At 41.9% G+C, this 16,964-nt stretch overlaps 1 protein-coding gene across 1 annotated transcript in view; it reads right to left on the reverse strand.

Moving 5' to 3' along the window:
* Window positions 1–7,878: 7,878 nt before the first annotated feature.
* The window catches only part of LOC126237096 (1-phosphatidylinositol 4,5-bisphosphate phosphodiesterase epsilon-1-like), a 428,615-nt gene continuing 419,529 nt past the window's right edge, over window positions 7,879–16,964 (reverse strand). The window contains exon 24 of the mRNA XM_049946900.1: window positions 7,879–12,615. Within this exon, the coding sequence (XP_049802857.1) occupies window positions 12,184–12,615 (432 nt within the window). The 3' untranslated portion in view covers window positions 7,879–12,183. The remainder of the gene's footprint in view (window positions 12,616–16,964) is intronic.

Genomic DNA, 16,964 nt, shown 5'->3' on the forward strand with positions numbered 1-16,964 from the left:
GAGAAACATTTTGCTCTGAGTGGCTTGGTGCATCGAGACAAATCCGTTTCACACACTGAAAAGACGACGAAAGATCTGAGCCACTCACAGCAAGTTTTGAAGAAAAAGGCCATAAAAATCTACAAATTTCGCAACTCGTGAGCAAAGGGCGTCCATGGAGGAGATGAAGAAGCTTGCATGTTTTCCATCGTGTTGCTCAGTAACAGGAAAGATTAGCCTGCGCCAAAAGATTCAGTTTTCAGGTGAGTTCCTACATCTGAAAGATGATGTCCATTCAAATTTCGCGCCTGGGGTCTAAGAGTGGTTTGTACACTACTTGCCATTAAAATGCTACACCAATAAGAAATGCAGATGATAAACGGGTATTCATTGGACAAATGTATTATACTAGAACTGACATGTGATTACATTTTCACGCAATTCGGGTGCATAGATCCTGAGAAATCAGTACTCAGAACAACCACCTCTGGCCGCAATAACGGCCTTGATACGCCTGGGCATTGAGTCAAACAGAGCTTGGATGGCGTGTGCAGGTACAGCTGCCCATGCAGCTTCAACACGATACCACAGTTCATCAAGAGTAGTGACTGGCGTATTGTGACGAGCCAGTTGCTCGGCCACCATTGACCAGACGTTTTCAATTGGTGAGAGATCTGGAGACTGTGTTGGCCAGGGTAGCAGTCGAACATTTTCTGTATCCAGAAAGGCCCGTACAGGACCTGTAACATGCGGTCGTTCATTATCCTGCTGAAATGTAGGGTTTCGCAGGGATCGAATGAAGGGTAGAGTCACGTGTCGTAACACATCTGAAATGTAACGTCCACTGTTCAAAGTGCCGTCAGTGCGAACAAGAGGTGACCAAGACGTGTAACCAATGACACCCCATACCATCACGGCGGGTGATATGACAGTATGGCGATGACGAGTACACGCTTCCAATGTGCGTTCACCGCGATGTCGCCAAACACGGATGCGACCATCATGATGCTGTAAACAGAACCTGGATTCATCCGAAAAATGACGTTTTGCCATTCGTGCACCCAGGTTCATCATTGAGTACACCATCACAGGCGCTGCTGTCTGTGATGCAGCGTCAAGGGTAACCGCAGCCACGGTATCCGAGCTGATAGTCCATGCTGCTGCAAGCGTCGTCGAACTATTCGTGCAGATGGCTGTTCTCTTGCAAACGTCCCCTTCTGTTGACTCAGGGATCGAGACGTGGATGCACGATCCGTTACAGCCATGCGTATAATATGCCTGTCATCTCGACTGCTAGTGATACGAGGGCGTTGGTATCCAGCACGGCGTTCCGTATTATCCTCCTGAACCCACCGATTCCATATTCTGCTAACAGTCATTGGATCTCGACCAACGCGAGCAGCAATGTCGCGATACGGTAAACCGTAATCGCGATAGGCTACAATCCGACCTTTATCAAAGTCGGAAACGTGATGGTACGCATTTCTCCTCCTTACACGAGGCATCACAACAACGTTTCACCAGGCATCGCCGGTCAACTGCTGTTTGTGTATGTGAAATCGGTTGGAAACTTTCCTCGTGTCAACACGTTGTAGATGTCGCCAGCGGCCCAACCTTGTGTGAATGATGTGAAAAGCTAATCATTTGCGTATCACAGCATCTTCTTCCTGTCGGTTAAATTTCGCGTCTGTAGCACGTCATCTTCGTCGTGTACCAATTTTAATGGCCAGTAGTGTATTAAATACGCGCCGTAAAGATCGTGGTAGTTACTTACCTTTGAGATTGGACGTTGTGCATTGATGTCTGTCTTTAATGCCATAAAGACACCATTATAAACACCACACTGGTGTACAGAGAGAGGTAGGAGAAGCTGGATGTTCCTTCTGTGATGCTGCAGGAAGACTTGGCAAGAATGTATCCATTGTACGCGACTGCTGGCAGCGGTGCTCACGAGAATGTGTGGTCGCAGGTAGATGGGGCTCCAGAAGGCCACGTGGCACTACCGGCAGCACTGCCGGCGTCTGGCTCTGACGCGCCGTACGGCAACTGCAGCGGCAATATGAGCAGCAGTTGGCACCGCAGTGACACAACGAACTGTTCAAATGGTTCAAATGGCTCTGAGCACTATGGGACTTAACATCTGTGGTCATCAGTCCCTTAGAACTTAAAACTACTTAAACCTAACTAACCTAAAAAGATCGCACACATCCATGCCGGAGGCAGGATTGGAACCTGCGACCGTAGCGGTCGCGCGGTTCCAGACTGAAGCGCCTAGAACCGCTCGGCCACTTCGACCGGCCAACGAACTGTTACAAATCGGTTACTTCAAGCACAGCTCCGTGTCAGACGCCCCGTAGCGTGCGTTACACTGACCGGAACCCACCGCCATCTTCAGTGGTGTCAAGCGAGATTGGAGGGCAGGGCGGAGGTCAGTTGTACTTTCTGATGAAAGCTGGTTCTGTTCCCGCGGCGTGTGTTGATCAGGAGGAGGCCAGTTGCCGGTCTGCAGCCAGCCTGATTGCGTGCTAGACACAATGGACTTACACCTGGAGTTATGGTCCGGGCTGAGATTTAGTATGACAGCAAGAGCACTCTCGTGATCATGCCAAGCCCATTCATGAACAGCATTCCAGTGGGTGTTTAGCAACAGGACGACGCTCGCCCACATATCGCTGCTGTAGCCCAGCATCCTCTACAGAGTGTCGACATGTTGCCTCGGCCTGCTCGATTACCAGATCTGTCTCCAATCGAGAACATATGGGACATCACTGAACGACAACTCTAGCGTCATCCATAAACAGCATTAACCGACTCTGTGTTGACCGACCGAGTGCAACAGGCATGGAACTCCATCCCACAAACTGACATGTACAACACAATACATGCACGTCTGTATGCTTGGATTCAACGTTCTGGCGGTTACACTGGTTATTAATGAACCAGCGTTTCATATTCGCGCATACATTAATCTGTGAGCTTGCAATGTTAATCACTTAAATATGTTACCTACACAAATGTAGTCCCGAAAATTCAATACTCTGCATTAATTATTTTTTGGTGTGGTGATTTTTTTCCCTTCAGGCCACAACGGTCACCCATTCCCAGCTGCATGTCGCCTATGTAATTAAATGACTCTGAGCACTATGGGACTTAACTTCTGAGGTCATCAGTCCCCTATAACTTGGAACTACTGAAACCCAACTAACCTAAGGACATCACACATCCATGCCCGAGGCAGGATTCGAACCTGCGATCGTAGCGGTCGCGCGGTTCTAGACTGTTGCGCCTAGAACCACTCGGCTACTCCGCCAGGCGCGTATGCAGTTATTTCCAGGGACAACAAACATTTGATTTTGAGTGTTTCATACAATTATTGACCAAATTTAAAAATTTAAGATCCTCTCGCAACATACTCATTAAAAGTATAATATTACGTTCAACATTTTTAACAATAACTCAAGTATTAAGTTAGAGATTATGTTTATGTTTTGTGGCAGCGAAACTCACGGCGCACAAATTAAACAGACTGTATTCATCCACTATTTGAGAATGATAGGACTTGGTGACATCCAACATTTTTTTAAACGTAATATCAAACCTTCCCCGATTATTTTCTCGTTGACACCCCGAACAAAATAATGAAAGGAAAAAAGTTTATTGCGTGCTACATTTTTGCTGTTCATGCAGTAAAACTTTAGCTTCAGGCATTATGTTTCAATTTATTACTCCTTTACCATTAAATCTATTCGCGACACATTTTCCAGCCAGTAACTACATACACCCCTGAGTATACGTGCAAAATTATATCACTGTACGGCTCTTAGTTCAGGAAATATGACGTCATACATATTGGGATGCATGTCAAACTAGCTTTTCTTAAAACGGAGCGCCAATTACCTGTAGTACACTCACTTAGTGTTTGACATCTGAAGCTGTTTTATGCATGTGACTTCCATTCTGTAAAGAATCACAGGTGGGACTACTGGTTTCATTAGGTCCAGAAAATTAGTAAAAAGAACTGCACACATGTTTTATAGAAATAGTAATTCTATTTATTCTTTAGCCTTCATTCTCTTCCACAAAAAAGTTAGATGAATTTCAGTTACTGTATCTGCTAATTAATTGAAACCCTCAGCTTCCGACAGGTGTTGTTGATATACCTCTATGGGGACAGCTCAAAATGTGTGCCCCGACCGGGACTCGAATCCGGGATCTCCTGCTTACATGGCAGGCGCTCTATCCATCTTTTTTTTGTTGTTGATCATTGTGTTTGGTCGTTGCGGACGTCACATGACATCCGTTAAAGTTCGTATGTTGATCCTTCCACTCACTTTTTTTTATTACAGAGGCCAACCAGCTCTCTGACCGAACACTCTGAGCTACCGTGCCGGCTAATTACAGAGAGCACGTAACATTTTAAATGAAATGATCGTATGGCATGGTTGGCGGGAGGCAGTCCATCTGAGCCACCGAGGAAGCAGATGAATACCGCGACTGCAGGGACTTATGTCTTGCACGCTTCCCGTGAGACCCACATTCCCAACTGTCCACAAGATTGACTGCCTTCCGGCTAACAATGCCATACGACCATTTCATAAAAATGCTGCGTGCTCTCTGTAATAAAAAAAACTGAGTCAAGGAATCAACGATCAACTTGAATGGATGTCTTGTGACGTCCGCCCAGACCAAACGCAACGAACTATATCGAACAAAGAAAAAAGAAAAAAAATGGATAGAGCGTCTGCCATGTAAGCAGGAGATCCCTGGTTCGAGTCCCGGTCGGGGAACACATTTTAAGCTGTCCCCATCGAAGTATATCAATAACACCTGTGGCAGCTGAGGGTTTTAATTAATTATCATTTATTCCAGAGAAACTGCACGGTCATCAATGGTATCTGTTCTTGAGAGAACAGCTACTGTCTTTATATATACTGTATGTGCGTATGATACTTCATTTGCAGCTCTTTCGCACGATTTATTTTGAGCATCCCTGTTGCAGTATTCGGAGCAACGGACAAACAAAAATAAATACTGAACTCAGGATAGTTTCTCATTTTCCTTGGCACAGAGATCATCACAAAACCATAGAAAAAACGTCAGTAAACTTCACTAGCAGAGCTATGGCGTGTGCCAAAAATGGAGCATTGCGCGGCGTGCCATATGACTCAGTTGCATTGCGTCAATGTGGCAGGCACTGCTCCTTAGACGGAGTGTGTTCCATCTGAAGTTGCAAGAGGGATACGTGCACTGTGTCTTGGCTTGTGCCACATCACTCCGATGGGCGATCTGCCTTAGTCCTGCATAGTCAAGTCTGTCAGTAAATATGCCTTCAGGCGTTGGGTATAGGATGGTTTGGTGCTGACTGTTAAGGCGGTACAAGATTTTAATTCTGTACCATAAAAACTGCTTTTGAATGACATAGTAATTTCTGTGATCTTCTTGAGTGTTTTTATTTATTGCCGCGCGGAGTGGTCGCGCGGTTTGAGGCGCCACGTCACGGATTGCGCGGCCACTCCCGCGGGAGGTTCGAGTCCTCCCTAGGGCATGGGTGTGTGTTCTTAGCATAAGTTAGTTTAAGTAGTGTGTAAGTCTAGGGACCGATGACCTCAGCAGTTTGGTCCGTTACGAATTCACACACACATATTTTTTGTTTATTTATTTCATTTCCTAAAATGTCTGTTAGTGAGACATATTTTCCATACAGGAGTAAGTACATAGCATTTGAATTTAGTAGTTTATGAGAAGCTGCAGTGATTGCTAACAACTGAGTTTGGAGATCTTTGTTTTTGAGTGTGTAGTACATTGTATCTGCCGCAGCTGTTGCATGAATGAAACCCAATTTAATTTGTCTATTGTGTTTAGTTATTTTTTCTTGTTTAAGCTACTTGAGATTCTGATTTCAAACTGTCTTCTGATTATGTTGGGTTCTCTCATCCTGATATGAGGTACTATAATCGTCAGTGTTATCAGTATTATGTCCCTGATTGTCTGTAATGTTACCCTTACCTCATTTAGTAGGAAAAAGAATTCAGAGTGTTGCAGCAATGTGTTTAAGAAAGAATTCCACTTTTTTTATCATCATTGCCTGCTTTGTAAATATTTTTCCTTTTTTCTTTAAATTTGAGTTATGAGCTAGGTTTTATTAGACACTACTATCCTTTTGTGACTGAAAGATCATTGACTAACATATCAGTATGATATGATAAATATTTTACTTCCGCTACAACAGTTTTATGGCCCATGCAATAAAAGACATTTAAGAGGTACAAAAAAGGCAAACTGGACAATATCCCACCAAGATAGCAAAACAATCTCCTTTCCTGGAAATGTGACATTGTCTATAATTTATAGAAGTACATTCTTTACTGTGGCATTCATAACAGATTTTTCCATAATTGATTGTCATTAGTTGCAAACTGCATATTGTTCAACTGATGTTCAAGATTTTTCTCTTAGCAAATTCCTTTTATCCTTCATAGAAATACGTTAACATTGTTATTAAGAAAACAGAACTTATTTTTGTAATGACAAATTGTGGTTGATCTTGGTAGCAACTACTCCATTTTGGTTTCACATGAATGTCTCAAGATGTTTGATAACAATTTGCACATCATCTTTTTTATTTTCAGTTCATTAATAATAATTTGAAATTAATATGTATGTAGTTACATTATTATTCACGTTGAATTTATTCAGTTATAATTTACTTTATGGAGCGTAATGTTCCAAGATTAATTGTATGACATTAGTGATTTACGTTAGGACCTTTGTAGCTGTCTAAAGCTATATAATCTTGCATGTATATTATTAAATAGATGCATTACACTGACTACAAATAAATCTGTAAAATGCATTGATTTGCAAAGTTCTGTACATCACACAAAAAGCAAATAATTTTTGCATGTTATATGTATTGTGTTTATTTATATTTGATTAAACTGTTATTGAATGTTTTGTTTTCGAAAATTAAGATTTATTGCTTATAAGATGAAACTGGATTTTTGTGAAGTTTTGTGGACACATTTGACCTTACCATGTTTTTAGTACTTAGATAATGAGGTTACAAAATTGTTCTTAAGAATTCACTTTTTTTTAAATCACGAACAGAGTGAAGAAACACCACCATAATTTTATTCGACACTCAAAATAATTTCCTAAGCAGATCTTTTTGTTCCACATATAGTTTTCTTTCTTAATTTTCATACAATAGGACTGATATGAAATGACGATGTAAATGATTTGAAACTGTGTAGAATTTTCTGTAGTATGATTATTGCTGCTTTTAGCATTACATTTTGGCTAACCCCGCTGCTTGAATTATGTAATCCTTTGCCCCAGCAGCTTTCTATGTTGGATGTTTAGTTCTATATACACTTCCTTTAATATTTATAGAGTACTATTCTTGAATTTAAACAAATTTATAAAACAAGATTTGATTCTGTAGTTCTTATAACCACAAACATTAGATGTAAACACTCTAATGCTGATGGTTGGTGCTTTTTTTAACTGTTCACTCCAGAAACATACCTGAAATAAAGTTTAAAACTGAGTAGTTATTCCCTGATAAAGGGTGCAGTCACAACAGATATGGGGCATTTAATCATCCCATTAATATTGTTTTTGTTGTCTTTGAGCAATATTTTAAGGCTTTTATTAGCTGTTTTATTTCATGTAAGTAATTGCTTAAGCACCAATGAAATAAAGTAAAAGCTACTATGGGTTATTTGAAACTCATGTTCCCAAGCAGAGAATTTAAAAATATTTCACTTTGATTTTGTTATAAATTTATATAGTTTCTTATTTTTAAATATAAATGTTTAAAGGTCATTTTAAAATGGACTCTTGGTGAAAAATTGAAAAGGACGTTCTGTGATAATAAATGTAATTTTTAATGGTTTCCAAGCACTGTTGTGGAGAATTTTTTTCTGAGCACATTTATTTTCACAGTGGTTATGAGAACATAATGTTCATTTATTTGTAATTTTTCTTTTGCTTCTGTGACATTGTAACAGCAGAAAATATACTACACTTATACCGATATTCACAAAAGAACTCAGCATTATACTGTGAGTGTTTAATAAAGTGTAAAGTAAAACATTAGGCCAACATTGATTTCTGTAGCCTGTACATAATGTCTGTTGTGATTATCCACAGCCTGAACTCAAACAAACACATAAGAAGTAACAAGACAAAGCCACTATGGACAGAGAGTAAACATGAACTGTTTCAGTTAGTTGTCATTTATTTTAATGTATCAAGGGAAATGTTTGTTCAGAACAATATATCAAATATAATATTATAGTTACAGCTGCATGAAAAATCCTCTGACACGAAGGAAACAAGAACAAGATATACATATATTTATATTTATGTATATATAAAAGTGGAAAATTATTTACAAGCAACTTTCTGATATGGAAAGAGTGGATAATTAGTGTTCTGACATTTAATTCTGATTCCGAAAAGTCACAACTGCTGTCATAAAATATAACATGTACAATTTCCTCAAATAGATTTGCATTGAGTTGTTTGAAAATAGAAGAGTCATAACATATTTCAGTTGTATTATAGATAACAGTGGGTAGCAAAATTAAAATAAATTAATCTCCAAGGAATTCATATAAAAAGCAACAGTTACAGTACTGTTATATCACCATAGCAGCTTTCTTACATACCTTGTCATGATTATACCTGTAAGAAGCTTGTCAGTATCAATTCAGAATCTGAATGATGATACATAATTAGTGATGAATGTATACAGTGGACAAATAGATTTTTATGATTTACAACTTTCTCTCAAGCAGAAGTTGTAAGCATATAAACATATTTCTCACAAAGTTTGTAAAATGGATTTTTTAATGAATATGTCTTTCATAGTCTGAAATAAATAAACATAATCACAGAGTGTTGAAAAGTTTGGTGGTCTGAAATATATAAAACACTGTACATTATTTCACATCTGATAAAGAGAACACATGCATGGTACAGTATACTATTTAAAATACAGCTAGGGTTTAGCTGCCTCCATTACAACTTTTTAAACTCAGTCAGCTACTGTAGAAGTAATAAGGAACTCTGATTAGAAATTGTGCAAAGTTAACCACTTCTTGTGCTGCAATGTTATTTACTGGTCGAGAAATTTAATAAATTCATCACATTTGTGCATCAGTTTCAACAATTACATTCAGTGTAATGCTTTCATTCAACAAGTATATATGCTCCATTTGTCTAATATTGCAAGCTAACACAGAAAAGGCTTAGCTCTACTAAGGTAAGATGTATCTGAATATCTAGGAATCATTATTATATAGTTTAACATTTTTAAAGAAATTAGTCAGGTTTATTTTATTCTGAAGTAGTTCTCATGCCAGATTATTTGTTCTACTTATGAGACCCTATATTTAATTTAGTTATAGGGCCAGATTCATTCACAGAATATAAACTAAATATATGACTAGCTCCCTGTAAGTAAAGTCACTCTACCTATATATTTTTCTATGAAATGTAATCCTTATCATTCTATAACTTTTCTTAGTGACTGTTGTCATTTTAACATTTTATGATGTATGTATCTAAACATGACTCTGGCAAAGTTTTGTTTTAGATCTTTTTCAATTCAAACTAAAGTTTGTTCTATCTGACTTCAACAAATTATGGCTGAATGTAAATTTCCAGTGTACAGAGTAAGTGGTACCTGTAGCACTAACTATGATAACATTTGCAATATGTGTAGAAATTGCTTCTATCACGTATAGAAGAATGTACTGAGACAAGAAGAATTTCTATCAGGATTAAAAATAAAAATAAATAAAAATAATACATTACCATACATAATTAGTAACAATTTTCCTTCACAGCCATAATGACATGCAGAATTAATGATGATTTAATGAAATTACAAATTATTAAATCTGATTGTCTCATTGGTAATACTTTAGACATGATATAGGAGTACTGAATTTATGAATTATGTTTGATGGAATATTTAATATTAAGCTTTTTCTTGTTTCAGTACACACTTCAGTTATACTCCTAAACTGGCAACATTGCATTAAATACAATACTTAATTTCGTTTATTTCTTCTTAAGTAGCAGCTTTATTGGTACAGAACAAAAAGGTACAGGTACATATTAAAAAAAATATATGTAAGAATAATTTCGGAGTAAAATGTAATCACAATACTGATCCAGTTTGTTGCATATCTGTAGATAAATTATGCAACTACATTCCATTCCTTTTTATAGGACACACACATCCAGGATGTCACCGTCATATTAACTCTATGCATAGAACTTCAACACTTAGAAAAATAATTAGCTCCTGCTCTGCTTATACCAATAGGAAGGCATCTGTGCTGATACTTAACCACTGCTTTCATGGCTCAATTAAAAATCTGGTAACAACATTTTATAAATATGTGTATATAAATATATTTACAAACAGAATAGATGTTTTTACAGTCAATAAAAAGAATATATTTACTTTGAAAGCTGTCAACAAAGAACCCTCAATTTATATGCCATTTACAGGAAAACACTTATCAATATTAATATAATTTAGGCAACAGACAATATAACACTGCATCTGCAGCAGCATTTATCTTTTTAATACTAAGATTTGTACAGTGTACAATATGCACATTTTGATTTATAGCTGATGTTACAGGATTTTTGTTTCTTAATGTCTTTAGATGTTATCAATGACTCATGCACTGTGAAGTATTATTTTCTCACCACACGGTATAGTGAACTGGTAAAAATATAACAGTACCTTCTTGGGCAGAGAAGATCAAGCTCAGCATAGCACTCAAAAAAACCTGTTCTCAGTATTACAGGAAGTGAATTATCTGAATAACAGAATAGTGTTGAAGTATGTGTCATAAAAACAATCATTTGAACTATTATCCAGCATAGTAACAAAACAAAGGTCACATTTGATTAAAAATGTGTACTAAGCTACACACGATGTCATGTACACGTCAAACAAAAATGAGGAAATTATAAATAATGAAGCAGTAATAATGATTTGAACCTTACGATTATGAAGGTCGGTACCACAGTATAAAATCATGAGACGAGGTATCAGATTTAAATACAATACATAAAAGTATCACAGAAAGTTTCTTATGACTAGATATGGGCAATAACAAAACATCAGGACAACTATTCAGTCAACGCTAATTACAGGTATGTTCCGTTCTCGAAACCTCAAGCAAAATGGGATTTTTGATATTTTTATTAGTACGTTAGTACCTAATTTTAAGAACAAAAATATTGAAGATATGTTAAACATTTGATGTCGAACTTTGGTTTATCGTTACAAAAATATCCCATTTTTGCAGAAGCTGGTTACCATCGGTGAATTTACCTGTTTTGTGTATTTGAAGTCCGTAACTGTATATAAATCACTGTTCAAAAACGCCCAGCCGACACCCGTGTCACTGACAACATTGAAAAACATTGAGAGATCCACTACAAACTCACATTTACAATACTGTTGACAAAACTGAAGTGAAACCGGCACTAGCACTGACATTAAGGCAACAGGCACAAAACATATCCACACGGCGACACTTCCCTCGAAGCAAAAAGGAGTCTTCTGTACACCACAGAAAACACGGCATTCTCAACAGACCTCACCAGCCACACAGAAACACAGACACGCACACACGACACGCTACTGTCCTCTCGCACACTGGTCGGTTCGCAACCGTTTCCCTGCTTTACAGTCTGGGTCGATACGTGAAAGAGTGGCAGGGGGAGAGAGGGAGAGGGGGGTTGTGAGAGAGCGCATTTGATGTAAAATGGTTCGTTTCGACGATATTTGGGGATTTTAACCCGAACTTGTTCCAGCACAGTACAGAGGAAGGCAGTTTCTAAGTCCGACAGAGGCCACTCGATAAGTTACGTCACTGTCAGGGAACCACCACATACGACGGGTGGTTCTAGAAAGGGAGTGGTGACGGGTACCGTACAGCCGCGCCCGGATCGGACGTCTCGTATTTGTAGCCGGAGTGGAACGTCCGTCGACCGACAGGCAGAGATGGGAAGGCACCCAGTGTACAGTCTGCGCGGTCTCCGACTGCCACCTCGAGACTGCGAGTGAAGCGAGAGGAGCTCCGGCCGCTGCACGGCGACTCACATCCAGGACGCGCCGGTGTGTGGCGAGGAGTCCTGTCTGGCGCCGTACAGCGCCACCTCCACTCAGGACTTCCAGACGCGCAGCTTGCGCAGCGACACCTTCTTGAGGCGGGAGACGGCGGCGCGCAGGTCCAGGTCGCGGACGTCGTCGTCGCTGAGCGTCTCGCCCTCGGAGTGGACCTCGCGGTGCTGCGTGGCGACGGGCGGCGGCGGGCGCGGGCGGCCGCTGCAGCTGGCGGGGAACTTGTGGTGGCGCACGTGGCGCGACGTGGTGGGGTCGCTGAGCGCCTCGGCCACGGGCGCCTTGCCCGCCTGCGCTTGCGCGTGGCTCGCGCTGCGCCCGGCCGCGCCCGCCGCCGCCGCCGACAGCCCCTTGCTCAGCCGCTCCAGCGTCGCCGTGCGCAGGTTGGCCGCCACGCGGTGGCGCCGGCCCGCCGGCGGAGTCGCGCGCTCCCGCTCGCGCAGGATGAACCGCCCGATGGTCTGCCAGTGTGCCTGCCGACCAGAACCGGACACTGTAGCAAACCATGCTCACACCTACAGACAACATCTACATCTGCATTGGTACTCCGCAAGCCACCCAACGGTGTGGGGCGGAGGGCACTTTACGTGCCACTGTCATTACCTCCCTTTCCTGTTCCAGTCGCGTATGGTTCGCGGGATGAACGACTGCCGGAAAGCTTCCGTGCGCACTCGAATCTCTCTACTTTTACATTCGTGATCTCCTCGGGCGGTATAAGTAGGGGGAAGCAATATATTCGATACCTCATCCAGAAACGCACCCTTTCGAAAGCTGGACAGGAAGCTACACCGCGATGCAGAGCGCCTCTCTTGCAGAGTCTGCCTCTTGAGTTTGCTAAACATCTCCGTAATGCTATCACGCTTGCCAAATAACCCTGTGACGAAACGTGCCGCTCTTCTTTGGATCTTCTCTATCTCTTCATTCAACCCGACCTGGTACGGAGGATCCATGGCGCGAACAGTCCGATCGAGGTGGTTCCACAGATACGCGATTGAGTTTGAGTCCGGGGATTTAGGCGGCCAGGGGAGTACAGCACACTCTTCCTGGTGCTCTTCGGAACCATGCACGTACACTGCGAGCGGTGTGACACGTCGCATTGTTCTGCTGGTAGATCCCATAGTGCCAAGGAAAAAGAAACTGCATGTAGGCTTGACCAGGTCCCCAAGAATAGATGCAAACTTGTGTTGATCCAATGTGCCTTCCACAATGACGAGATCACCTAGCGAATGCCACGAAAACATTCCGTCATCCAATGTGAATCCTTCCGACGATTATTGCACGGCTGTACACACCGAAGGCCATCTGCCCGATAGAGCATAAAACGTGTTTCATCTGAAAAGACTACCATTCGCCACTCAGCGGACGTCCAGTTCCGAAAATGGCGTGCAAATTCCAGCCTTTGTTGCTGATGAGCAGCAGTCAGCATGGGTGCATGAGCTGCATGCCTGCTGGTGGTGGTCTAGCGCAGCAACATTCGCTGATCGCTTGTTGAGGAAACACCTTGGTTCATCTGGGTGGGTAGTTGCTCAACAGTTGTACGTCTGTTCACACATTCACATCTCTCCACCTGTCTGTAGCCTGTGGTGCCCCTGTCAGTTTTGGATAGCGTCTTTTTGCCATGCATAGTATACGCTTACCACAGTGGCATATTGATCTTCTGGTTAAGGACAACCACACCGTAAGCAATACCAGGTCATTCTTAATCAAATTAAGTTTGGTTACGCCACTTGTTGGGTTACCCCCGTGTTGGTGTTTGAGGGGGGGAGATAGAGCCATGTTGCGGCTCGTGTTGGTGCCATTGGTAGGTTGGCATCGTGTAATAGGAATAATGGTGTCTCGTTTTCTTCTTGTGTTTACTGGCACCACTATGTTTGCTAGCACTGTCTGTCTGCAAGTGGCAGTAGCAACGTTTATCGATATCTAGTACCATGGTACTATCTCGGGAAAGACGTCAAGTGTTTTCTGCGTCGGAGTGTGTCGTGGAGTTCGGTTGGGACGGAGCAGCAGTGAGGTATGGCAGTACGTGGACATGACGGGATTGCTGGCGGCATGCAGGCACTGCCAGATCGAGGGGCTGCATTTGCGAGGGCCACAACCTCGTTGTCCAGCGGACCCAGGACATTTGAGTTGAGTGAACATTAACCCAGTAGTGGAATCTCCACTATTTTCAGAACACACCGTTTGTGCGTGCATTGCTGCTCGCAAGGTCGTTGAGACGAAGAGTAACGAGTGGAGTGTTTGGGCCTTGCGAGTTTAGTTAGCCATCCTCCGCTTCTTATTATTAATCATTGAATTCCTTGTGTTTATTGGTGAAGTTCAACCAGCGGTATTTTTCTGCCTAGTGGCCGCTAGCGCCCCAGTTACCTGCCCTGGAGGTTAGCATATTTTCGCGGAGTGTACCTATCCTCGCCTTGCCACTGCTGTCCAGTAAGGCGTGTAGTTCGACAGCCTCCTTGATTGTGATCCGGATATGTTGTTTCTTTTGGACTGCTTTGGCTGGATGTTATTAACACTGGATTCTGAAGACGCAGTACTGTCCGTCAATTCCGCCTTGCCTGGGTTATTCCATCGTTGTAATGGTTATCAGACGTTAGGTAGATTTCGCAAGAGTGTTAGCCTGTGTTTAAACTGTCACTAGTTTGAGTTGCCATCCGGTTATGTGAATACAACTCTTGGCTGCCTATCTCATAGGTTACCAAGTTGAGCGACTTTCCCAGGCCGATCCTTGGAGCACTGTTTGAGGCCCACTTCTTTCTTGGTTTGATCAGATTGTGATTATTGTTTTTTTAAATACATTTTAATTTTGCGTTATTACTATTGGGGCCTTCATCCAACAAGTAATTTGAATTTCTTGTCAATAAAGCCTTCCGCCGTGAATGCAACTCTTAAGAATGTTTAGTAAGATATTGTCTCTTAATAGTGAAACATTGATGATTGTGTTTTTTTAAAAAAATATTTTAATATCTCTTGGAGAGTTTTAATTGTTTTTAAGAACTTGTTATCCAGGCCTTCAGCCATTACATTGTTTTGAGTTATTACTATTGGTGCCTTCAGCTGACAAATAATTTGAATTTATGGTCAATAAGGCCTTCAGCTGTGAGAGCAACTTGCTTAAGAATTTTTTATTACACATTGTGTCTTAATAGTCAAATTTGATAAATGTTCTTTATTGTCAACCTCATTTGCAATTGGTTCCAAATAAAGCGTACGTGATTAAAAAAAACTAAGCAACCAATTGTAACTGAGTAAGGCCCTGTCCACACTGAATCCTGCCTTTCCCTAAGTCCCATGTTTCAGTGGTAGTTACGACAACGGCTGCACTGATTTTTGCATCTCCCTGACACAATATACCCTCCACTGCTAGAGTTGCTATCTGCCGTCTATGAGTGGTTTTTGAAAGTTGACATCGAACATAGGAGGTGCTCACATTAACGTAACTCGACCTTATATATCTCTGCTTCAAGCAACATTGCCAGAACGCCAAGCTGGAAGTCAGTGAAAGGAACAATATTTTGAGGACACTCAGAGCCAGCAGCTGGGAGCTAGTCGTCATGTCCTGAGAACTTCTGCTCTTGCTTTGTGTGTGTCACAGCAGAGTACACCTCACCCGTGTGGAGAGTGTCTACTCACACCATGCATGCTGACAGTGCAGTCAATGAGACTGTTCGAATCCTGTTGGGATGTATGAAGCCAACTCCAGTCGAAAAGCTCTACCTGATGGTATGGCCCCCTCTCCCTCTGACAGAAGGGTTATCGCTGCCGATGTGGAGAGTGTAAAGCTGATCAATGATCCCTATCATACACTGCATGATAATCAAGCCTCTAGCTGTAGCCTGTCGATTTGTCGATTGAAACATAGAACGAGCTTTATCATTAAGACTCAATCTCTAGAGGGGAAAACCAGAGTCTAATTGCATCATAAGATGGAAGAGTAAGCTGCTGACGGATATCCGTACGAGGGAAGAGCTATCCCCAGGAAAAGATATGCACTGCTCTGTTTGGACATCACCCAATCACTTTAGGGGGGCGTCCATCATTGGAAGACCAACATGCAAAAATGGAGCATTCTTCCAACTATGAAGATGTGCCCCACAGTTGCGGAACAGCAAGAGATCTGGGCCACTTGCGCATATGCCGTATTCGAACAACTTACACAACACAGAACCGAGCGAGGTGGCGCAGTGGTTAGCACACTGGACTCGCGTTCGGGAGGACGACGGTTCAATCCCGACTCCAGCCATCCTGATTTAGGTTTTCCGTGATTTCCCTAAATCGTTTCAGGCAAATGCTGGGATGGTTCCTTTGAAAGGGCACGGCCGATTTCCTTCCCAATCCTTCCCTAACCCGAGCTTGCGCTCCGTCTCTAATGACCTCGTTGTCGACGGGACGTTAAACACTAACCACCACCACCACACAACACAGGACTTGATCGAGATGCGCTGCCCCTCCCGTCGGAGGTTCGAATCCTCCATCGGGCATGGGAGTGTGTGTTGTTCTTAGCATAAGTTTGTTTAAGTTAGTTTAAGTAGTGTGTCAGTCTAGGGACCGGTGACCTCATCAGTTTGGCCCCTTAGAAATATACACACATTTGAACATTTCTGAATTTGATCAAGCTAGAAACAAGGCCATTGGAGTTGTTGCATTCTGGAAATGCTGACAGGACACGAAAATGAGTGAATTACAGTATGATACCGCTTCTAGACTTGACAATGGCCTCGATTCGGCGAGGAAGACAGTTCACAAGTTCCTTTGAGCCTGATGTATCCAGCTGAAGCTACCCACTGATAAATGGATCCTGTAGAGCTGCCAAATAAAGGGGATG

The sequence above is a fragment of the Schistocerca nitens genome, chromosome 2, assembly GCF_023898315.1.
Source record: "Schistocerca nitens isolate TAMUIC-IGC-003100 chromosome 2, iqSchNite1.1, whole genome shotgun sequence".
NCBI lineage: Eukaryota > Metazoa > Arthropoda > Insecta > Orthoptera > Acrididae > Schistocerca > Schistocerca nitens.